Source organism: Clavelina lepadiformis, chromosome 5, assembly GCF_947623445.1.
Source record: "Clavelina lepadiformis chromosome 5, kaClaLepa1.1, whole genome shotgun sequence".
Lineage (NCBI taxonomy): Eukaryota > Metazoa > Chordata > Ascidiacea > Aplousobranchia > Clavelinidae > Clavelina > Clavelina lepadiformis.
The window spans coordinates 2,560,280-2,585,634 of record NC_135244.1 but is presented as its reverse complement, the minus strand read 5'-3'; the positions used below and the strand labels follow the sequence as shown (position 1 = coordinate 2,585,634).

Genomic DNA, 25,355 nt, shown 5'->3' with positions numbered 1-25,355 from the left:
TTTCCCAGTTTGTCAGAATTTTTTGACCTATCGTAACTTTTCGAGTTTGCGTTGGTAATGATGACGGTAAACAGAAGGTATAGCTGTTAATTAAGGAACTGTCAAAGCCTATGTTGGGGAAAAGGTAGATCCATGAGGGGCCAGGCCAGTAGTGACCACTTTCACTCTTTTTTTGCCCTGGCGTGATAATTGAGGCGCATATGCCACGCCACTCCCGCACGTTGAACATAAGACACGTTCAGTGAATTGATTGTTTATTGGGAATTAATCCAAAGTGTGCGACAAGTACATGATAAAGTCCTTCTATCTAGGCCTGGATTTTCAATTTGCACCGTTATACAGAGCTATACGTCACGAGGTAGCGCTGAAATAAAGTTATTACGTCACAAATGAAATCTGCTTAAAGCGAAGAGAATCCTTCAAGGTACGCTCCGCATGAAACAAACTATGACGTGCAGATGCCATAATAAGGATTCAAGGTTAACGGAATTGCATATTTCTACAAACCAAACAAAATCGTCCGACCAGCAAAAAGCGGGCATTTCTCAACGCAAAGAATTTTTGCCAAAGCAAACTTCATCGGAAAACACAACACAAAAAAACAATCACTTTACACGCATGGTGTTTACTGAAACTTTAACCCACAGGCCAGGCACTGTAAATTTTACCAGTAAACGGTTTTAAAGCTGTACAAATACTACACATGTTTTAATTCTACATTTTTCGTAACTTAATCAAAATTTTAAAGTAAGTCTACATTTTTTTGCGATGCAGCTCGTGATAGCGGAGCCAGGAGCTTACTCAAAAGCAAATACTCAATGCTTGAGTATATTTAAGGGTGAGATACTTTAACGACGAACAAACTGAACGTGTCGATTTTATTCGAACTATGCCAAGTGCGCCGTCTAACGGTCACACAAAATCTCGTCATAGTTACGCCAAATTAAATGAGAAGGTCCTAGATTTAAACGCGCCACGGCATAAGGGATTGTAAATGGAAAGCAACAGGAAAACAAGAAAATTTCGAACAAGATTACGAACAGAAAAAAAATTTACAAACTATCACCTTACGATCGCTCAAAAACTCTTGGCGTAAGCACCCAACCTTACGAGAAAAACAACGATGAAAAAAGCACGGACGACAACGAAAAGCAAGCGTACCTGTACAACGCGCAAAGATTTATATCGAGACCATTCCGATTGTAGGATTCCGATAATAATAGGCACAAAATACAGTGAAATTCTCAGCAGCATGAAGAGGCTTGGAAAACAACATCGAGACTTGGTCGCCGATTTTGCCGCATCCTTGGGTCGGTGGGTCGGCGGACTGAAACTTCAAACTCGAGGTCACACACGTTCACAGTTGAGTAAGATATTTTGAACCAGGGCACTTTTCGATAGAAAAAGGCTGAAACTTTAACGGGCTTTGAACTTTGTAGCGAGAAAACAGACGACAACGGGCTGAAGTACAACAAAATCATTTCGCGATTTCAGGGGTTTGATGGTGCCGGTCGCGTTTTGACAAAACTGCGAACAGAAACTGGAAATAGTTTTCGTTCGAAGTTAAACACTGTGATTTATAGGAGCCACTTTTTGAACAACTTTTATAACATCTTAGTTTTTCAAGCCCGTTCCATTTCCACACCGCTGCGCAGAAAACGAGGGTTGATTCCGGCGAGATCCCGCTTCTTGGCCCCGATGTCAGTGATGTTCATATTCGAGTCTTTGACGCTCAGGTATCCCGAGTCATTGCTTCCGGACGCCTCGGACGACGATGAGAGCTTAGAAGCCGGACGTCCGTTTTGCAAATGTCCGTTTCCGCAGGAATCGGGGGAGATTAACGGAACGGAGTCATTCGTTTCGGCTAGAGCCTCTGACTCGGGCCCATCTTGAACCGACGGGAGTGAGGAGCCGGAGGACAGGGAAGAATAGCGGACTCTGCTCCTCCACTTGCGAGAAGAATGATGATGCAGAGATGGAGAGGAGTTCGCCTCCTGTGAAACGAAGATCAAAATATTTTGCGTCAAGATCTCGCTAATCAGGGGAGATCCCCGTGAGTGAAATTAAACGAAAATTTCAAATTTCGAAAGCAATGAGCATGAAGCTTTTTTCCTCACAAGACTCTGTTTAAATGAGGTAGACGTAGCAAGAATTTAACAACTAACAGTGGTTGGAAGACACAGGGTGTTATTGTTTTGGTACCTGCGGGTTTGTGATGAAATCCAAGACGTCCGACACTGTAATGACACCGACCACGTGATTACTTTGTTGACCAACCACAACCAAGAGATTTGCGTCACTGTTCACCATAAGGTCGATCACGTGCTAAAAACAACCAATGAAAAACACCGACATCAGTCATCAGCAAATGCATAATTTTTAGAACCGGTAGATTTAAGTTGCACGCAGCCCGGGTAACAACATGGGCAAGAGACGTTCTTCGAAGCACGCATGCAAGGCCATTTAGAAGACAACATCATTTCAAAAAAGCACAGCAATGAAACAAACAATCGCAAAGTCAAATATTAAAGTGAATTGTGATAATTATGTCCTACCTGCAGCCTGTCCGATAACCGGCATTTCACCAGGGGGTTGCTAAGCGACTTGTGACGCATTCTATGATGGTGCGAGCTTGCGTCCGGTGACGTAAGAGTGTCCTGCGCCATCGGTCCGTGACGTGGCATTCGTGGAGAGGCCGTTGCACTGTCGCCGGTAGAAGAACGGTGATGATGTGGAATGTGCTGAGATTTAGGACGAACAGCTATAAAAATATAAATCAAAAGTAAGTCGCCGCTAGATGGAACAAGAGAGTACTTTCTCTAAGATATCGGTGAAGTGATATAAGCTCGGTTTCAGTGCGAATTTAGCGGGCGACGAAAGAAAATCTCCTGCTAAGAATAACGAGCTCGCTACGTGCGGGACATTGTGTGTCATATCTAAAGCAACAAACTGTTACTGGGGAGAATTTCACTTCAGGTTTCGGTATGTGAGCAATTAACAACTTCAAATAATTCCATCCATGTCAAATGTTGGTTTGTTTGTTCAATGAAGCGACTTGAAAACAAACCGCTTCAAAAACAAGCGAACTCTTTGCGAAAAACACACCAAACAAATTATGACCTCATAAATATGAAAGACGGGCTAGGATATGACGCGACAATAGAGTTATCGGTCTCTCCTTTCGACAAAAACACGACTGCGACGTGCTCTATAGAAGGAACCGCTAACTGCTCAAGGCTCTTACCGCTCTGTTATTAAGGTTATCAGGCGTCCAGCTCGCCTCGTGGGAACTCAGGCGTTAAACCGTTAAGGTCAGGCGCTGTGACAAGGTGTTGACTGAAACGTACCTGCATGACCTTTGATGGACGAGTGTCCTCTTCTGGAATGATCCTTCGAGGAGATTTCGTCAAGGAACACGCTCAACTTCCCGCAATCCTGCTCCGTACTCCGATGACGGGGGAATTCCCGTCTTTGAGGAATTGGGGATGAAAATCTGTTGCGTAAAGAAGTGTTTACCTGCGGGTGATTGTGGGGTCGTTGCCGGGAAAACATATCGGTCAGAATCTCGTGTGTAGTCATGAAAACTTAACGCGCTTCTTGCGACTTATCACTTCGTTTTCCGTATTTTTTGTTGAAGTTTTTTATTTTGCTTTTAAAAGTTCTATTCGGCGAATCACGTGATAGCATTTAGTTGCACGTTTCACCGATAAACAAAGCCCTGACTTTCACGCGAAAAAAAGAATTCTAACAGCCAGCTAACGCCATGTTGTCTTAACGCCTTGCCCGTTTAGCGTCAAACACCCCCTGAGAAATTTTACGCGGAAGGTTTATCGCATTATTCAGGATCAACCGGGTACCGATTAAATAAATGTAATGCCACGATAGGAAATTAGGATGATCATAGCAGGTACAAAGAAACACAGCGGTATCACTTGAACAAGCTCGGTGACTAACGACTGGCATTTTATCCAATATTTGTAAATTACCACAAATCGATGAATGTTAGTGGGCGAGTGACACGCTGCGGCGGTTACAACACAGTAGACAAGGACAGGTAAAAACGGTAAAAACGGCTTCAACGTTTCCGGTTCGGACGTGATTTGTGTCAATTCAAAATTCGGCGGGAGTCGACATTGTTAATTTGTCGCATCATATTGAATCGTTTCCATAAATCTGAGCAACGGTGATGGCTCGCTGTTCGATAACACGCACCACAGAAACCTAATAATGGTTACGTCACAATGGGGGTCGGCGGCGGCGACCGGTCACGCCTCAGCGAACACTGAGAACAAAACGAAAGGTCAGCAAAGTCTTGTTTTTCACCCAATGTACACATTGGTTCGTTTATCTCTATCGGCGAGGCCCTTGTCTGGCAGCTTCGGCTGATAAACAAGTCCTTTTGACCTAGAAATCGCGCCTAGCCGTGTGCCAACGTGACTTGACCAAATCGACCGGAAAAAATCCCGGAAAAGCCGGCGGATGAGGAGTCATAATTTCGGGGTCAAAATGACTTACCTGGCGAACGCGTCCGCTGCGCAGTTTTCGTCTTCAAACAGGGGTGTGAAGCGATAGGCGAGCGCGATCTCTAATGTCATAGAAAGATCGTGGTATAGGCCCTGGGCTGCGAGTGAGATCATGTCTAGCTTGCAAAATACGTCGGTGACATCTCCTGAAAACATCAACAAAATATACGTAAACAAGACGAAGGCATAATTGGGGAATCGACGAAAGCTTAAACCAAGCTGTTTGTTGTGCATTAGAGCAAGCGAAATGCTCCTTAAATATAAATACAATTGTCACAACAATTTTACTTGGTTTTGAAATTAAAGAAATTTTTTAATTATTGCGATTGTTAAACACTTGCTTCACAAATACAAAGCAAATATCACAAGAGAATTTGAGATAAAGCGTGTTGAAAATAATCATAATTTCAAGCAAAACATCACGTTTGTTTACCGCGGCGTGTCAAACAAGGGCAAACAGTCAAACACACGCGGGTTTGCTGCAATGCCTACAGCTTTGCACAATATTGTTTTTGCAGCCGCATTAAGATCAAATACTACGCATTTCGAACAGGAAACGTCGCTGTGGCTTCTATGCGCTGCTCGAAGGTGTTTTGAAATCGACCTAAATAACAAGCGACAGCAGTCGACAAATAACAAACTGATCTCTGTCAAATCTAAACCGCTAATTTATGTGTTTTCCTTCTGTCTAGGTGACCTGACTAGAAGCGCATTAGTTTATTTTATGCCCTGGGTAATACAATAATATAAATCACAAATTACACAAAAGCTTGGGAAGAAAACAACAAATTTGACGATGTTGTTGTGCGGTGAAATGTTGGACTTACGCCATTCATAAAATATTAAACAGCGGTGTCAGTAAACAACGTAGTTTACATCAAAGGCTTGTGGAAAGCGGGCGGCGGGTCGTGTTGTTTCGTGTTAAAAAGCCACCTTTTGGGTGAGATTTGCGGTCGACTACGGACGAGTGGTGATTTGAAAACAACAAGATAGCGAAGCGGCTTCCTACCCATCTACTATTGTTACCGAGTGAAGTGGTATGACGTAAATCACGTAATTCATCTATGACTCAATAATGGCTTCTATAGTTACGTGACAGTTGTTTTGAAAAAGTGTTTTGTTTTGATGGACCAAGTCCTCTGTGGGTCATAGCACAGAAGTAAAAAATAGCGTTGTGTGCACAACGAGAATGCGCCAATGCACGTGTTAACGTTGTCCCGGCTAAGGCGACTTTCAAATTATGATTTCATTGTGGAACAAATAGGCTGGTAATGAAAATGACGACGCTCGCTTGTAGGAATTACGATGTATTTCTCACCACGCTTATAAACCAGCGCTTTAATATTTAACAGAATATTTGCCGACGGTTTTGTTGGCTATTCTCGGAAACTAATCTATGAATAATTGCGTCACAAGAACTTGATTCCCAAGGAGGTTATTAATGTCAGGAAAGCATTGATGGCTGGCTTTGTCAACGCGTGTGACGTAGGGGTCAAGAAACAAACACAGGGTTCGAAATTTATTGGCTATTTTCCAATGATTCATGCAGATCACGTTCAAAAGTTACAAAACAAATGGGGGCCAGCGATATACCGAAACTGGAATAATCCAAACACGCAAGACGCAGGAGACTGAAAATAGACACTTGTCAATAATTTTTAAATTTTTGGATAATTTTACGAGGTTTAGTGCGTTAGTGCTGGATAAGACGGAAAACTTTCAAACTTATTTAGTTACAATTCTTGCAACGGAGTTTCAATTATTCCGGGGTTGCGATTAAGGTGAAGAATCAGAACAAACAACACACTTTTAAATTTCGATAAAACACACAATACCAAGCCAAGATTATCCTCTTGAAATTATGACAACGCAGTACCTTGCTCGTCCACCACAGGTATTGCTGTTAACTTTCTTTCGACAATCAACTGCAGTACATCGAGCATTGTGTTGTTCCGAGTGACAGTGGCGATATCCTCATAAGTTCCAATGCGTGCTTCCGCCAGTGTCTTGCAGAGAAAAAGAAGATTTTAAGCAAATTGGTGAGAATATGCGATTGAGATACCAAAGATGTGTTTTTTGAAAATGTGTAACTACTAAAGGTTCGGGGCTTTACATCGGTGCCAACTGTAGGTGGATTCATTGGACATAAATTCTGCTGCAAAATAAATTAATCTGACGACGAATGGTGCAACTTTATTTTGCCTGCAGTGGTTTGCCTTTACTGATATCCAGTAAAGGCAGGCTTTCCTTGCCGCCATATCTTATTAAACGTGATGCCACGTTGCTGGTTTTGATGACGTCAAGTGTCTCAGCTTGACCCCTATGAAGGAGTAGCGACGCATTTGTGGTAACCTAGGGTACTGCTACGTGTGAAGACCAACATGGGTGCAGAAAGAATTTTTTTCTTTCGTAAATGTACGATCGTACCGACGCAAAAACAAGTATATTTTCCGCAGTGCTGGTCTAATTACAGGTTATTTATTTAGCGCAGATGACTCGCAGTCACATAGTCAGCAGGAGACACAAATAGGGCTTAACGAGAAAGCAAACCCTGCTTATCATACAGCAGGTGAAACGCAAGCAGGACAAAGACAAAAAACGCCCGTTGTGCGGTTGTTAGGCGTTTGAAGATATGTGCGCTAATGTTAGGGGATACTTCCGCTTTCAAACGTTATTGCTGGAGTTTCAAAAGTTTATCTCTTTAATAGATACACTTATCCTGTCTTTTGCGGTTTTCTTGCGTATTTTGTTACCCATCGACACACAATAGAGTGGATAGAACTAAGGTTTTTTAAATCGCCCCATGGAGTCAAACAACATATCAATATAATCTTCTTCACTTGATCATTTATCTTCATCATCATTATCCTCTTCAGTTCTATAACGTTTTAATATTTCAATAATTTGATCATCACCTTTTTCATGAACCCGGGCATCGGAAGTTCGTTCATGAAGAGATGGAGGAATCGGAGAATCCTCTTGTGGTTGACGATGTGGAAGATGTCGCCGCTCGTCTCATCCACGATCGGAATCCTGGAACGAGAGAAAAGATCAGGATGAAACGAGATGAAGAAGAAAATATGTCTGTGTTGAATCGGTTCTGCGCGTCATTCAAATTGGAGCGAATTATTATTTGTCTGGTTCAAACCAGTTTAATCCGGTTCAAAACGTGCAGGTGCAATTCAAAGAAAATCCGCATTTTAAATTCCAGCAAAACCACACATGTTCTTTCTGCTACTTGTTTACGACGCTCGATTTGCCAAACGCTATTTTTACGTTGGTCAGGTCCAGTGAAATGAGCAAACGTACAAAGGCTATTTGTCGATTGTTTATAAAATTTTTCAGCTCTTTTTCTCTGTGCTAGTTTCATAAACCCCCCGCTTTCCTGTTTTCCACCGACACGGTTCAGCAAAACGGCTAAAACAGGACGACAATAAATGCTAGAAATGCTGCATGCATTGCAAAATATGCGGCATTTACAACTCCTGACGACGCAATTTCTGGACGACCTATACCAGCAAGGCTGTGTTATGCACGAGGATGGCAGCCTATGTTAAATATGTTGCAACCATGAAGCGAATACCGCATACGCAGCTACACGATTCACACCAATTGCAAAAATATCATTTCAAAACAAGGTGGTTGTTTCACAAACGCTGGTGAAGGCAACAAGCTCATTAAATCACTCAGGAAATTTTAATCCAAGTTTAACCGAAATCACGACTGAGACTCACCCGTGAAAATGTTCACTTTTGAGCATCTTCAGCGAACGTAGAAGGGAGTCGGCTGGGTGGACGCAGGTGAAGTAGGGCTTCTTTTCCAGGAGATCTCTCCAGTTCTCAATGGTTTGTTCCTCCACGGATTCTACTTTCATCGTGGAAGACCTGCGCGCGAAGTTAAAGTGCATGAGAGAGCGGATATACCGGCAGCACGTGTATCGTTGAAGGTTAGAGTTTAGTTATCGTGTTTATTGTGAGCGCGTTGGTTGTTTTTCTAAGAACTCGTTGACTGTATAAAAACGAATGTTTCTGAAAAAGTGTCAAAGGTCTCGTCAGGTAAAATTGTAATAAACTGTGTGTTGAAAAGCTTTGGGGCAAAGGAATTTAGGAAAACGTTTCCAGCCCGTGACAGCATATTCTGTTTTTAATGCGCTTATTTCAAATACCACTTACATAGAGTGATAGCGTTTTAATTCATAAGCATTTCTATCGGTTCTAAAACTAATTAAATTAACTTCGGTGATTATCGCAGTAAGCTTTTCAAAGTGAAGAAACTCTGTAAGAAACTACGACCATTGCGACCGAACACGAAAAATTATAAGCAAAATAACTACTGGCTTCATACTGGTTTCCTTAAACAATTAATGCACGCTATAATGCGCATAAAGACGTCAAAAACAAACTCAATTTTTATAGATATTTCGTAAGTCAAATGACATCACGACGAGCCAGTAACCGAACACGACACACTCTGTGACCGAGGAGTCTGTAGCTGCTGCTGGCTTTAAGCAACTCAATGTTAAAACCGCAAAGTTGAAGGCTGACTAACCTGTGAGCACGTATGATGACGTTAATGAAATCAGTGACGGTAAGCACGCCGACGTAACTCTGGGTATGGGAATCCCAGAGGGGCGCGGAACGCACGGCGTTTGAGATGAGGGCATGGAAGGCTTTGCGGGCTTGTAGGGCCGTGTCGAAAACCACCAACTTGCAGCTTGTGGGCATTATGTCGTAACAAGTGTGCTCTGTGAAGTAACAAAAGGCTTCTTATCGATCGCTTTCTTTCGTTGTAAATGTCAGGACGAGACAATACCGTACGCGACACGCTCCTTGTGAAACTAAAGAACCTTACCAGTATCATTACACTACGCAGAAGATTTAAACTTAATTGACCTTCTAGGAAGCGCTGATAAATAAGCTCTGCATGCGGGTTAACGATTGGGCTCTGTTCTCCGGAAGGTGATCTGATCCTCTCCCGAGCAGAGTTGCGGTTCATGTTCATGTCGGCGAGGTGGTTGGTGATGCTGGCCGTCTCGTCTTCCTGGTGAAGAGTGAGATGGTTCAACTGCTCGTCATTCATCGTGCTTCGTCTTGAGGAGCTGCGATAGACAGGTAATTGTGGTCTCTTAAGTCAGTTTGGGCAATGAGGGTTGAAGTTACTTAATAGGTTTCGATTTCAGGGGTTTTTCGAACCCCTGGGTGGTACCGTGAAACCGGTGGACCGAAACACAGACAAGACCACAAGGCAACGTGCGTTGTAAAACGTGTTACAAGCCAAGTCAAGCACATGGATGGTAGAAAACCACATGGTTTGCGGGAAATACGGTTACTTGACGTGGAGGTGGGTTTTACAGCTCAGAAGAAAACCGTTTGATCACAATCATGTTCTTACTTGGGTGAAGTCGGTTTGCTGTGATCGAGTTGGCGGCCCTCTTCCACTTTTTCAAGGGAATTGCTGTTTGAGATTGTCTGATTGTAGACATCTAGCAAAAATAGTGGCTGATAAAATTGACTTGTTTACCACAATCTTTGCTCCTACGATCAATTTGCCGTTGTTTATCACGTCTGTTAGTTCTGCAGCTGTTATGTAAACATAAAAGCACAATTTGTACAAACATAGGTGAAATAACATTTGTGACGCTGTGGGTTTGATGAAAGTACTTTGTAAAGAGATTTCATGTTACGCGTAAGATGCATTGGAATTTTAATGACATAAATTAAAAAAGGAAGCACAAAATAAGTGACGCCAAATGCTGAGCAGTTGAGTCAATCATTTCATTTAATTAACTTATCATTGATTGGTTGATAAAGGCAGAGAACATGTTTCTTAACCAAACAAAAGCCCACCATTAATTTCTCCATCCTTCTTCTTTTTAAGGCTGCTGCTACGACCAAGCTTCCTTTTTATCCGTTTTAACGCCGACATCCTGCTTAAGTGCATATTGTTTTTCCTATGCTTGTCCGACTCCGACCATGCACGCCTACGAGGGTCATCCATGTACTCGTTTTGGAGATTTAACGGGACGCCTTAAAACACAACAATATAGATATTTACAACCCAAACAGAATTCTACAATAAGAAATAAACAAACAAATATCAAAATATTCCTGGTTTAATTTTACAAATAAGATAAATAAATAATTACATACCTAATGATTTCATTTACAGAGTGTGTGATTATTTACATTTAATGCTTGTAAGTGTAACACTGGAGTCAATGAAAAAATTCAACCGATCAGCCACAGGCAGTGCAAGAGCAGAAAATCAATAACTGAAAACATTCGTGGCAGAAGAAACATCGCCAAAGCGAAGTCGACGACAAAAAATGTTGATCGATGGAAACAAGATTGACTGAGTCTTACAGACCGGGACACATGTACCAAGAACATGTACTTAAGAGTCAAATATTTTAGCATTTCAACCTTTCCAACAGATGGTTGCAAATGTGCTACTTCATACTGAGGAATATACTGGAAAGAAAATTTCCCAACAGCACTTTCAGTGATGTATCAATAACACATGTTTTCATGTTGTGCTAATGTAACATAACCACAAAGCATGGACGATCGCCACAACTCCATGCCGCATATACCTTTATATTGTATGTGCACTGCTACAGTTTTGCCAAGCGTTCTAAGGTTTAATTTTAGTTGAGGTTTTTAAAAATTTTGAGTTTGAAATAATATCGCTGAGATGTGCTCACCTAGAATGACAGCACTTTAAACGCTAACAGCACGGATAGGTGTGAAAATATTGGCAGCAAAATTCAGACAAAGTTTTTAACATTTTAGACACTGCTGTGACAGATTTTTCATTTTACATTGACGAAATGATGTCAGATGACAATCGATGCGAAATAGACAAGATCAGGTCAAAGCATATTTGCACAAGGTCCAGACAAAGATTTAGCACAAACAATTATGTGGGTTTAAGCACAACCAGAACTCACAAGGTATGGGTCAGGGCGAAAACAAATAAATTTGATACAATATGTGGCAGAAAAAATGGAATGATATATATTTATTTCGTATTGCAATTAATCGTTTCTATCATATTATTATAAAATAATACAAAAGCAGCAGAAAACTGTTCCCAAATGTATATTGTAAGCTACATGTATATAACGGATAACATTCGTATAAATGTGTGTTAAACCGGTAAACAGTGTATCATTGATATTAAAACGTGAGTCATTCGTTCAAAATATTTGCTCTGCTAAATTGCCACAGTGATCAAGTTCGTTTTTTGCTTTAGGTCAGCGCTATGAGTCACCAATTGATACAGCAGTGGCCGCATTTTGCACAGAAAAACAACCAGTTCCGATGGCACCACGAAGGCAAAGCTGTGGTGGTTTAAAAGTGTGAAAATAAGTTGATGATAGACAGGTGATACAAAACGACTCAACTCTAACTGACTAACACGGTACTACTATAACTTTTTCAATAAAAATAGCTTTACAACTTCAGCAGATAAAGTGATAAAACATGTTTTTATCCCTTTTTTAAGTTTTACCGATGACAAAAAAAATGATTTACACCGCATTTTGAAATCAGGAACTACAACTAGCAATTTCACATTCCCAATCTAAATAAATTGCATGTTTTTCACAACACACCTTCCAACAATGCCTAATTACACTGTCACTTAACCAATGAAATATAGCACACAACTATTAAATTACCACACGAGTTTGAACAATATCACCAGATTTTTCCAACACATAATCACCAACTAAAATGACAAGTAATTACCCGTTTTCTACCATTTTTAATTCATACTGTTGCAGTGTCAATGTTCGTAGTAAGAAAATTTAATATTCCTAAATAAGTATTACATAGAGTAGTTCATTTAAAATACTATTGGTAACTTGCACTCCATGACATTTAAATGCAGTAGCAAGCAAAAATGAGCAACATTTCTTATGACAAATTTTTTTGGCTAAAATTACGGGAGTTTCCACACGATGGAAATAATGTAAGGAAATGTTACGCTGCAACCAATGCGTATCACGTATGTTTGTTATGAGTTAAACGGCCATTGCATCTGGTGGGAAAATAATGTTGACGCCTTTTCCACATTTTTCAATGCTGTTTGCTACAAGGCTCCTTAGCGATAAAAAAATATTTTCAAAAGCAAATTTAAGCTCTTTATAACTCTCCTTCACACAGCAAACATTTTATTGCCTTTTTTCGACACTCCCACTCCCACATAGCAAGCTACTCCAAGTGCTTTTGATCATAATTGATTCTCAAAATGCGATTTACAGGAGAAAAAGTCCTTTACTCAAGAGTAAATGTGAATGACCAAGAGTAAATGTGCATACCAGACCTACAACTTTAAAAGCCAGGCAATGATTACAAGGCTGTCCATATCGAATTCCAGGAAGCAAAACAATGAAAACAGGTCCAGTCAACGAAATAGGATATCAATGTGTACAACTACTAAATATTGTCGCCATCACATAAAGGACAACGCAAATTATTAAAATAATAGAATCAAGCGGAGTAGAAAACGGCATGGTTGAAATCAACAACCAACTACGTGACCATTTAACCGTAAGTTACCATAACTGTTGATAATTTTCACCTCGTCTCAGGCAATGATTCAGAACCACACAGACTGACTGATACAAAAAAATTGTTTTTACAGCCGACCCACAGCGCTTTGTAGGTTAAATATATGCTTGGGCTATGGTACTATGATGTGATGAAGATAACCATTAGTTCGCTTTTTCAAGTGGCTTCGACAAAATGAAAACTAAGTCGATGGATTTATGAATAAAATCTGTCTGTAACTTGATAACAGTATGAAAGCAAAGGGAAGTTAGGTCTTGCGCCACCATATGTCGAACTTGGTCACATTCTGATTGGAAAAGAATACTTGAGGCATTCTAATTACACCCCAAAACAATCATAACATAACATGTGTGTCCATTCACGTCAATGTGGTTTTAGTTAGACACTTGAGGTTGGCACAAGATCATACCAATCCAAGGATAAGGCAGTGGATTTCTTTTAACGTTTTTTCATCTCTCCATCAGCAAACAACCAGAATGGAATTGTCAACTAAGCGAAGTTAATATTTAACAGTCCAACAATGGACTGCACACAACCAATTTAACTGAACTGTTTATCCCGTGAACCGGAGTCAATATATGAATTAACAAATACAACAGGCTACAAACAGCAAGCACAATGGTTTTAAGGTAAAAAATTAGGACTCCGTATGTACCCATGAAATTTTACTGATTTCCTGATTCATAACATGTGACAAAGTTTGTTTGAAATAGCTTCAAAATGCAAAAAGGCACCTAGTTATCACTTTCATAAATGTATCATTATCATATTTGTATTTACCATGCCAGTAACTCAAAGAAAATCAAGTCATGAAACATGAAAAATATGCAGCAAACACTGTTCAAAGGCCTAAATAGCCAATTAATATACATTCCCAATGGTGATATTTGCCTTTCAAGAAATTAACACATGACTTTGTTAAGTAAATAATGTCGCTGCTGAAATATTAATAAAAGCTAAAAGCAAAAGCACATACTGTAGGTACTAGGTGTAGTGACTAGACATCCAAATGGTTCATGGTTAGTTCAATAAGGCAAAAGCTTACCACTTAAAACACTGGGTGGGTGATTAGGTGGGGAGCCATGACAACACTCGCTTGTGGTACGAACCAGTGACCTTTTCCGCATTCTTGTATTGGCGTTTTCATCGGTGTGGTAGTAACCATTCCTTGCCCTTTGTGACACAATAGAATAATTGAAATAGACTAGTTGAAATACATTCATGCGAAATTTCAACTCCGTAATTTTTAGATGTTGTCATGTTGATGTATTAAAAACATCTGCTTGAATTAAACAAAACTGCTCAATAACACATTCGAACTAGAATGTCACAGACTAAACCACAGACGACAATTGGCTTGGTAATTATGTTTGCAGGCCTGTGGTGTGGCAATGATTCATTAACGTACCTTTCAACGGGGTAATAACCCTTCGGAGTGCTATAATATTGGAACATGAATGATGTGCTTCTAGGTGACATGCTGTACACGTTTAACGTTGAATGTGACGAATGAGAAGCGCTTAAGGAGCGAGAAAAAGCTGCAACAACAAATAAATCAATAAAATGAAATTTACCGGTAATTAAAGACGTTTTACAAAACAATTTTGCAACATTGTAGAACATAGACTATAAACTCGGCAAGTATTATGGCCTCTTTTGGAACAAAAGAGTCATGTTAGTCTCATACCAACAGAGTCAAACTTAAAACTTAACATAACGACCTGTATGGACTTCGCAACGTTTAATTCAAGACTGAAATACAGCGACGACAAACAATCGGCAAAAAAAAACATTTTAAAGTTGAATGCAACATGGGAACTGGTTAAACATCCATCAAAAAACCCAAACAACATATTTTTGAATGAAATGTCCCAAGGGATGTTTACAGGCAGACAAAAAGGTAAAATGACAACAGGGATGGTGGGCAAAGTCATGTTGTGCAAACAAAACGCCCTACAATTATCATACTGGGCCTGCAGGCTACAATGTAATGTAATTTTATCGAGTCACAATAAAGTAACTTATCTCGATGTTTTCATGTCCACTGTTTGAATAAAAATATCCGGTTTAGCGCCATGATAAAGGCACACTTTGTTCAAAATTCTCGAGGATGCAACATAGTACCAGAACAACATGCAATTTTGTACATGTTCCTGTTTTTATCGTCAATTAATTCACCAGTCTGTCCCTCAGTCAACTTTGAAGTCTGGTATTACAACACATATTATGGGATTAGCGCCAACAATAAAGTTTACAGTAACCTGAATTTGGAGAAATGTCGCCAGTATTTGGTGTGCCAGGTTGTGAAAAAGAATCATTTGAACTTTCAGAATCGTTGGTTGAAGTACGCCGAACATTGCCTTTCTGAAAATGACATAAACAACTCGTTAGTTTGACATGTCTTGACGTTAATAGCGCGTCACAGTCTCATCAAACTGCAAACACATGGAAATTGCTGTGCCCAAGGGAAGCAGAGCAAAAATAATGTGAGTGTAAATATTGTGAACTGTTGTCCACTAAGGTATCAGTAAATTATGCTTTCATAGGCAAAACCACCAGCCGAAGAAACCCGTACTCATAAGCAATATTTGTGTTTAACTATTGTAAATAATGGTATATAAGACAGATATAAAAATGACTAGTTAGTTTTATCAACTGCTGACCAAAGCTTTTGTCATTTTCTCATCAACACTCAGCTTGTGGCTGAGTAAAGGCAAATAAATGTCAACGTAATTAGTATTGATGCTGGCCACAAATTACAAATTGAGTGATTACAAGAGCAGATTCTTGAAACAGCAGTAACAAAAAAAACAATGCAAAGCCGAAACCTTTAGTCCAAACAGTAGAAACAATGCAATAACTTTAGAGTTTAGACCAACAAAGGGTTTTATGTGTCAACATTAATAAAGAGACTTCTTTTCTGAAGTTAAATTATATCAGAAGAAAGTTCTCCAACTAAATGTTGGCTGTCGATGTTGGCCTTGATGGTAAGGAACGCCATTGATAGAGTATTGGTCTTACACGAGATGCTTTTCCATAATTAATTAGCTCTTTCCGCTCATTTTCTATTGGGGACCATCTGTCATGACATGCAGACAGTGAAGCATATTTTAACGATGCTGCTTTGCACTCTTTGCTGCAAACTTTGTCGCGTTAGCAGCAAATGCTGATTACGACACACAGATTTTGGCAATATGATCTCGACTACAATAACATGTTCCTGGTAGCCCGGATGTGAAATCACTTTATCTAAGTTGTGCATAACATTCTTAGCAGATGTTTAATTACACACCTGAACATTAATTGACCATAATCACAAAAGAAAAGGTTTCAAGAAATTATTGAAGGTGATTTGTGCCAATTTTTTAAAACTGCACCGTAAACAGAAAAGATAAGTTTTCAGTATTTATTATATACATGCACAAACTATATAATTAACCAGAGGTAGTTAGGTTCACTATTAATCAGACAACAACAAGGACATGTTGCTGCTTATTTTGGTGATATCATCAGATAGCCTAAGCCTATATATACTTTTACACACATTTCCAGTCATAATACAACCAAAATGACTCAACAGTTGATAAACACGATGCAAACGGCAGCAGTCCACTATGATAGACTTGTTATCGAGAAATTGAGGATTAACAAGTGTATAAAAGTTTTAGCATTTCACACAAAGTTTTTTACAGTGAAAGCTTTGATCAATGAAATTTCTAACATCTGACCTTAAAAAATATAAATTTTAGTAAGAATTCATTAAATTTAAAGCATGAAAATACTCATAACAATATCAAATGGTGCATACCACGACACCTGCTTGACGTAAAAAATCGTGAAACGCCTCGGTAAAAGTAGTCAAATCCATAATAAGGTGACATGTATTTACAGCGGCTGCACGTGCACGGCGTATGTTCAACAACACACGGCGGTCATGCAGCTGCAGCAACTACGATTGTAACATAAACATCCTAAGTTTCAAAGAACATAAACAGGAAGTGTCACCTGCGTGGGAATTGGTATGCTGAGGCTGTTCAGTTCGGCGCGATCTCCTTTGCGATTGCCATTTGAGGTGGCTAACTTATGGTTATTGTGGCAAGCATGGCCGTTTGCGACGACTTCCCTATGCATCATCATACACTTGCAGGTGCCACGACGTTCTGAAAATATAAAAGTTATATTAACTACAACCAACCAACCAACCAATCAAAAAAGCTAAAGAGCCAAGTAGCATTTAGGTTGTACTTCTTATACTAGTGTTCAATTTAAAGCAATGCAGCTTATTCAGCATATATATCATAGTCATACAAAACGTAGCTAATTGCGCTGTGTGAACATTAGTGCTTTGCAAATCTGCTAAAACTGCTGGTGATTCATACAATCAATTCAAAAACTCATCATTTAAGATTAAATCTGAACGACTTGACTGGTGGAGTGATTCAACATGGTTTAATTAATAGATTTTACCACAGTTAGAATATCTAATATTTTATCTTCTATGATAAAATGGCATTATAGCCAATATATAGTTAACAATTGAAAATGTAATAATAAAACAATTTGTATATACCTCTTAAATAACCGTACTGAAGGCCAGACAAGCCAAAAAAGGATGGTTTTGCAAATCTTCAATAAGATTAAAACTGTTGGTTCGCCCTGGTCCTTATAATTAATTTCAGGGACCTCAGGATAAACCAAATGCAGTTTGCAAAGCCAACAAAAAAACCTATCTAAAGAAAATGTTACTTCTTAAATCCATAACCTGTTTGTAGTAAAAAACATATGATATTCAAGGATGGATCAATAGACAGGCTGTTTACATGCATAGCAGACTGGAAAGTTTGCTGTTTTTGGTTGAGATATCTCCCCTGCAGCAAGACAAAACAATAGCCAATTATATAAGTTTAATTTCCGGCACACTTAGCAAACTTTCCAATCTGGCCTGCATATACGCTGCCAAGAATAGGTTTACATTCCCTATAATTAGCTAATGAATCGAGTGGTAACAAAATACTACCAGGGCAGAAACCATCCCCATTTGGGTTTCCACACCAATGTACAATTGTATATTTGATCTTAAGTAGCTTAATGTGCTGGTTTCAATGTACAGTAGCTGGCCAAACGATTTAAACTACGGTTGAAACAAACTAGTATGTGTTAATATACAGATCTACATGAACACCAGACTACAAAATATGACAGCTTTCTGCAAAGAAATTCTGCTTGCAGAAACACGATGATTGGTACGATGGAGTGAACCAAACACATTGCAAGGTTAAGAGGTTTGTTGATAATTATTGCTGAGCGGTCTCTTTGATAATTATTTTCGATTGAAAATGACAACAGCTTTCAAAAATTTTATTTGCTCAGACTGTTAAGTTTACTTAGGCTTTAGTTAACAAAGTACCAGTAAGTGTTACCCAGACTGCAGAGTATAGCAAGAGCACACACGAGATAATTTTTTCTAAAATGGCATTGCACAGAGCAAACAGTGTCTCCGAAAAAAAGGAGGCAACAACTTTTGCTCCGATTTATATTGCAAAAATTAGCGTTCAAAACCAACCTCTCTAAATAAAGTAATGGGAAACACTGATTTTTCCCCCGATTTCTATCGTATAGCGCTGCACCTGGCCTACACAAATGCCGGGCAGCCTTAGGCCACGACTCGCAGTGCACCAAAACTGCTTCCTTGCACACCAGCATTTTGCTTCTGCACAACCGATATCTCTGCGGAAACTGCCATACTCTGCAGTATGGAGCATTACTACACTTTGAAATTGAAAATTACCATACCAGTCTTCGTAAATAATAAAAAAACTAGGCCTATAGGCTAGTATGTAGGTTAATAGGGTTAAGTGCAAATGACATTTTCAAAGGCAAACACCAGCAGACTTGGCATGTTAAACTCGCCTCGTTTATCTTGATTACTTGTGTTTGTCTGCTTCGCGCATTCCTTAGTTGTAGACTAATATTACTCCACGGTTCGTATTGTCACAAACGAACATCCTTTGAGCTGTGAGGTTGTGTTGCTTTTCTACTATTATTGTTTTACTATTATTCTATTATTTCAGGTGATTGATTTACGTTAAATAAAGCTAAGAATAACGGCATCATTTAGTACAATTTATTTAACGTAATTTGTAAGCTGACAATAACATGTCTAAAACAAGTGCGCTGAAACCTGCCAAGCTAGAAGTTGACATCAACTGCGAAACCACCAGCAAATTGTGGAAACATTGGAAAAGAACGTTTGATAACTTCCTAGCTGAACTTGCGCGAGAACAAACTTCTACAGCTCCTCCCATCAACAAACTTCAACTATTGACGAATTTCGTGTCGGCGGAGATATTTGAATTCATAGAGGATTGCAATACGTACGACTCTGCTGTTGAAATCCTGCAAAATTTACTCGTCAAGAAACCGAACGAAATCTTTGCTCGCCACTTATTGGCAACGAGAAAGCAGCAACCAAGCGAGTCCCCAACGCAGTTTATGCAAACGTTGCAAATACTCAGCAAAAACTGCCAGTGCAAAGATGTCACTGCGGAACAATATCGCAAAGAACTTTGTAGAGATGCATTTATTAACGGTCTCGCATCTCCCTCGATCCGTCAAAGACTTCTAGAGAATACAACCCTTTCTCTCGAATCAGCAGTAGACCAAGCAAATGCGTTAGACATGGCAAGCAAGAATGCCTCCGCATACAGCATGCACAGCACAACATGCTCATCGGCCTCCACAAGCCCGCAAAGTCTTCATAGTAAAAATGAAATAGAGAATAGAGGAGAGCTCGAGACAACGACGTACATCGCAGCTTCTTTCAAAAAGAAAAAGTGCTACTTTTGCGGTTATGACTTCCATGACAGGAGATCTTGTCCAGCGCGAAATCTCACGTGCAACAAATGTGGAAAAATTGGACATTTCCTGAAGGTATGTAAAAGTAAATACCCTTCGAAAACCGTCGCTACAGTAGCAAAAGCTACACCGACCTTGTGCGCCATTTATCCGCACAACCTACTTGAAGCGGCGTTAATGATATCAATACGTGATCAAAACCTATGCGCTCTGGTTGACTCTGGAAGTTCCGATAACTACATCAATGCCGTCACCGCAAAATCACTGAATCTTCCAATAACCCCAACACGCCAAGAAGTATCCATGGCACAAAGCAGCTTAAGATGTACAATGTTAGGTTCCTGCACAACCAACATCGTCATTAACAACCGGAAATACGAAAAGGTTCAACTCGGTGTCATGGACAACTTATGCAGCGACGTGATCTTAGGTCAAGCGTTCCAGAAACGGCATAATCGGCTTATAATCAAATATGGTGGTATTGAGGAAGACTTTACCTTATCCAAACCCATAGTCTGTGCTTTGCCAGCGGCCACTATTGCAATGGAAACCTTATTTCCACAGTTACCAAAGTCTTGCAAACCTATTGCAGTCAAATCACGGCGGTATAGCAAACCTGATGAACAATTTATTCGAGAAGAAATCAACAAAATGCAAGATGATGGCGTAATTGAACTCAGTCGGTCTCCGTGGCGAGCACAAATAGTAGTTGTTCGCACTGAAGGAAAAACCCGAATGTGTGTGGACTACTCGCAAACGATTAACATTTACACTCACGTAGATGCATATCCATTTCCAAGGATAGATGACCTGATAAATAAACTTGCAAAGTATTCCGTCTTCTCAAAGTTCGACTTGAAATCCGCATATCATCAGATTCCGATATTGGAAACCGACCGTGTCTACACAGCGTTTGAAGCTAATGGCAAGTTATGGCAATACAAAAGAATTCCATATGGTGTCACAAACGGAGGGATCAACTTCCAGAGAGCAATTGACCGCATCATTGATGAAGAAAATCTGAACGACGTTTTCGCATACCAAGATGACGTCACGGTCTGTGGCAGGACACAACAAGAACATGACGACAATGTCCAAAAACTGCTTAGCGTGTTCAAACGCCGAAACTTAACATTCAATGAAAGCAAGACTGTCAAATCGGTTTCTCAAATCAACGTTCTTGGTTACCAAGTCCAACACAAAACAATCAAACCAGATCCTGACCGACTACAGCCACTTCAAGAATATACTCTCCCACAGAACAAAAAGGCTCTACAACGCCTTCTTGGCTTCTTGTCTTACTATTCGAAGTGGATTCCACGGTTTTCCGACAAAGTGAAACCACTAACGACAGTCCAGTCCTTTCCCCTCAGTGAAGAGGCGGAGCAAGCGTTTCACCAGCTTCTAACGGAACTGGCCACTACCTCATTACAATCCATTGATGAGACTACGCCATTTGTTGTCGAGTGTGACGCTTCAGATGTTGCGATATCAGCATCTCTAAATCAAGGTGGACGACCGGTCGCTTTCATGTCACGTATGTTGCACGGAAGTGAATTGAAGTATCCAGCTATAGAAAAAGAAGCGACTGCAATCATCGAAGCTACTCGGAAATGGAAAGATCTTTTACAACGCCAAAGCTTCGAACTAGTAACTGACCAGCGATCCGTAGCTTACATGCTTGACAATCGTCGTCGCACGAAAATCAAAAACAATAAAATCCAAACTTGGCGTTTGGAACTTGCTCCTCTTAATTACTCAATTCGCTACCGTCCTGGCAAGATGAACCCGGTCGCAGACTGTCTCTCAAGATCAACCAGCGCCTCTATCTATCAACCAAGTCAACTAGAAGACATCCATAATAACCTGGGCCATCCTGGAGTCACCAGAATGTTGCACTTTATTCGCATGAAGAACTTACCCTTTTCAACCGACGAAATACGGAAGGTATGTTCGAACTGTAAGATATGCGCTGAAAATAAACCACGATTTTACAGACCTCCCCAGACGGCGTTAATAAAAGCTACAAAGCCAATGGAACGAATTAGCATCGACTTCAAAGGACCGATACCTTCATCATCTAAGAACAAGTATATCTTAACCATAATCGACGAGTACTCACGATTTCCGTTCGCTGTGCCGTGTCCAAATATGAACTCGACAACAGTGATTCAGGGCCTGAATCAACTGTTTACCCTCACTGGATTACCCAGTTATATTCACTCTGACCGTGTACCCTCTCTTATATCACACGAACTTCGTACTCACCTTCGAAACTTGGGAATTGCAACAAGTTCATCAACCCCATATCACCCCACTGGAAATTCCCAAGTGGAGAGATACAACGGTATCATCTGGAAAACAGTTACGCTAATACTCAAGTCAAGGAAACTTCCATTACCCCAGTGGGAACTAGTGTTACCTGAAGCCCTGCATTCCATAAGGTCGCTGCTCTGCACGGCATCAAACGTGACACCTCACCAAAGATTTTTCTCCTTTGACCGACGCTCTACCTCGGGACCTTCAATGCCATCGTGGCTGATCGCTCCCAATAAAGTGTACCTCCGACGTTTTGTACGCAACAGTAAATACGATCCCTTGGTAGACGAAGTTGAATTGATAGATACAAATCCAACGTATGCACGCGTACGACGGCCAGACGGACAGGAATCTACTGTGTCTTTGAACGATCTCTCTCCATGCCCTCAAGAAGCGCCAAACAGGGACGAAATACCCGTCGCAGAAAAATTTATAAGCAGTCCTTCACCAAACATTGAAGTTCAAAACGAAGCCCCTGTCACGGACGAACCAGAAATAGAGAACATGCCGACAGAAAGAAATCTTCGCCGATCAAGCCGAACCAACAAAGGGGTACCTCCAGCTCGTTATGGCGAACAGTGAAATATTTCGTATGTAGACTAACTTGTGTTACCTATCAGCACGTATACGATACGTGTTCAGTATATGTTATTTTGTGTACGTGCTTATTGCAAGCCCAAGCCAATGTATAATACCATGTCCATTGTACAATCACAGTATTAGACAAAAAATTATTATGGGCCAGGTGAATGTAATGAAAATTCCTGTGTTAAACTCGCCTCGTTTATCTTGATTACTTGTGTTTGTCTGCTTCGCGCATTCCTTAGTTGTAGACTAATATTACTCCACGGTTCGTATTGTCACAAACGAACATCCTTTGAGCTGTGAGGTTGTGTTGCTTTTCTACTATTATTGTTTTACTATTATTCTATTATTTCAGGTGATTGATTTACGTTAAATAAAGCTAAGAATAACGGCATCATTTAGTACATTAATCTTTGCTATCTGCAACGTCATTAAATGGATAGCCTAATGCAGATCTTAAGCACAAAATGCAGCAAGGCCTGCGTTAAGTATGACAAAAACAATAGCCGATAGCTCAATATAAGTAGCAAACGAATTTTTACCCTAAAGTGCTGAGCTGGCATTTAGGCCTCGTGGCACAGAAGTTTTGCACAGGCTAGGCAAATAGACAGGTACTGTTTAAGCAAAACAAACAACATCCACAAGTATGGTCTAGTCTAACTATGGGCTAGATCGTGAAACCTTTACAAAGGTCAGGACACGGTATACGACAAATTGTGTCATTCTTTTGTGCAATTTCAACTCGTCGCAATTCATACCTAGGCCTATACATCCTGTACATTCAAAACTAGCCCATATTACTAAGCCAAGCTGAGTAGGCTATTGAGGCATTTCTTTCACTAATCAGGCCTTCATTTTTGACGTCAAATCGCGCAGTTCATGAAAGTGCAATCGTCAAACTCTACACCAATCAAACCAAAAACAAACTGGTGATTCGCTTCGTCTACTTTCACAATCAACCTACTTTTGCCCGCTCACTACAATGTTTACTACTGACTAATCACGCGGTCACGTTATGCTGGGAGGCGTAATTGATGTCGACCAGTAAGATCGCGAGGCTTTGGCCAGCGAGCGGATAAAATTTTTCAAGAAATAAATTTGCTGTGGTGTTTTATTTTGTTGGCGTATAAATTTAAGTTGTTTAAACATATCTACCACTATTAGATTGGACGTTTACGAATCCAAATGTTATTAGGTGATATTCTGCACTTTTACGAGACATAGTTAAATGCATAGTTAAGATAAAAGGACCAAGGGAATCATATGCACTGCGAAAAGAAACATAATGCTAATAGCTTCGGTTCTCGTCTTTAAAGATAGATGGGTGGAAATATCAATCTCATTTAATTATCAATGTTCGTCCTACACGGAAAGTAATGAAGCAAAGTTACTTGTGGCCTTCATTAATCGAAAACAAAAAGTATACAAAAAGTTGATTTTAGCTATTTAAGGTTTTATTAGAATTAGTTTTTGATTAGAAGATAGAATTAGATTAGGTTTGGGTTGCTATGTTATAACATTTAAGTTAAGTCAACAAGAAACTCTGAAAAATTAATTTAAAAAAAACGCACAATTTTTTCTGATGAAATAGTGGCAATCTTTTTAAAATAAACCACAATACGGTAAAAAGCTCAAGTATGCACCCTTTGAACGAAAGCATTTTGTTACGCGTGAACAGCTTTTTGGGTTTGGTGGCCGTGCTAACTTTTCATCGTCAAGCTTATCTTACGACAGCGTAGTTACTAGTTAGCCTAACATCTTGCTCATATTAAACCCGGGAAGCTTTGCCGCTTTTTTCCAGTTCGTTGATTGATTGATTGATTGATTGATGCTGTGTCATTTGTGTGTGAGCATATTTTGGTTCTATTCTGCTCTATGGGAAAAGTTAACACTGTATTTTTCACTCCATATAATCGTCATGAACGAAAAATTACTGATTTGATGTGATTTCGTCTTTACCAAGTAGCCTGCTGTCCAAACTGACCTATTTCTGCGAAACTACGTCAACAAAAACACAATCAATAGTTAAACTACAGTAATACCAATAACTTCATAATAAAACCATACAAATGTGGCGTTTAGCGCCACACAGTCATATCACATGGCATTATCCCCTTAACTTTTCAAAATTCTCGGCGCATTTCTTACATATAATGGGTATTGGCGCGCTATTGGTATTGGTATTAATGTGTGTCACTAGTTCGAATAAACATTTCAGTTTGAGATTTTATCCTATACTGTTTGTCTGCAATTGGTGCTGGCAGATAAGGACGCGCAGCATTCATGGAAGCGGAGTCGGTCAGCGGTCAAGCGGAGTTAGTTGACGCAGACACATGGTCTACCAACCAGAGATCACTGCACAAATACAATTTAAAAAAAAACAATACAAGAAGAATAGCTTTTTCTAAATTTTTAAGCGTTTGCTATCAACGGTCAAATTTGTAAGTTAAGTTTTTAAATAGTCTACGTCTACTTTAGGTTAGTACCGTAGGTTTAT

The 25,355-nt window shown here is 39.9% G+C and overlaps 2 protein-coding genes across 3 annotated transcripts; one reads left to right on the top strand and one right to left on the bottom strand.

The window, feature by feature from the left end:
* Window positions 1-237: 237 nt before the first annotated feature.
* LOC143461083 (uncharacterized) lies at window positions 238-19,149 on the bottom strand. Of its 2 annotated transcripts, none has more exons than XM_076958848.1 (17): window positions 19,010-19,149; window positions 17,105-17,259; window positions 15,361-15,463; window positions 14,508-14,637; window positions 14,145-14,272; window positions 10,370-10,549; window positions 9,915-10,005; window positions 9,416-9,621; window positions 9,072-9,267; window positions 8,258-8,407; window positions 7,439-7,556; window positions 6,400-6,529; window positions 4,516-4,669; window positions 3,348-3,493; window positions 2,556-2,761; window positions 2,203-2,325; window positions 238-1,994 (listed from the first exon to the last, which is right to left on the bottom strand). In XM_076958848.1, exons 2-17 carry the CDS (start codon window positions 17,234-17,236, stop codon window positions 1,623-1,625), a joined length of 2,565 nt encoding a protein of 854 aa, XP_076814963.1. In that variant the 5' UTR covers window positions 17,237-17,259; window positions 19,010-19,149; the 3' UTR covers window positions 238-1,622. The 2 variants fall into 2 exon arrangements, with proteins under 2 accessions (XP_076814963.1, XP_076814962.1); XM_076958847.1 differs by lacking the exon at window positions 19,010-19,149 and adding an exon at window positions 17,670-17,895.
* A 106-nt stretch (window positions 19,150-19,255) lies between these two features.
* On the top strand, window positions 19,256-22,855 carry LOC143461082 (uncharacterized). The gene has a single exon (XM_076958846.1). The coding sequence runs from the start codon at window positions 19,256-19,258 to the stop codon at window positions 22,853-22,855; it is 3,600 nt and encodes a 1,199-aa protein (XP_076814961.1).
* The last annotated feature ends 2,500 nt before the right edge of the window (window positions 22,856-25,355 follow it).

Bases quoted from the DNA above. Each gene is read 5' to 3' on its own strand.
- LOC143461083 (XM_076958848.1), bottom strand. From the start codon at position 17,236: ATGATGATGCATAGGGAAGTCGTCGCAAACGGCCATGCTTGCCACAAT. The intron at 15,464-17,104 runs GTGACACTTCCT...TGTCATTTTCAG, and splicing joins GCATACCAATTCCCACGCAG to AAAGGCAATGTTCGGCGTAC. The intron at 10,006-10,369 runs GTGGGCTTTTGT...TATTTTTGCTAG, and splicing joins GAAGGATGGAGAAATTAATG to ATGTCTACAATCAGACAATC.
- LOC143461082 (XM_076958846.1), top strand. From the start codon at position 19,256: ATGTCTAAAACAAGTGCGCTGAAACCTGCCAAGCTAGAAGTTGACATC.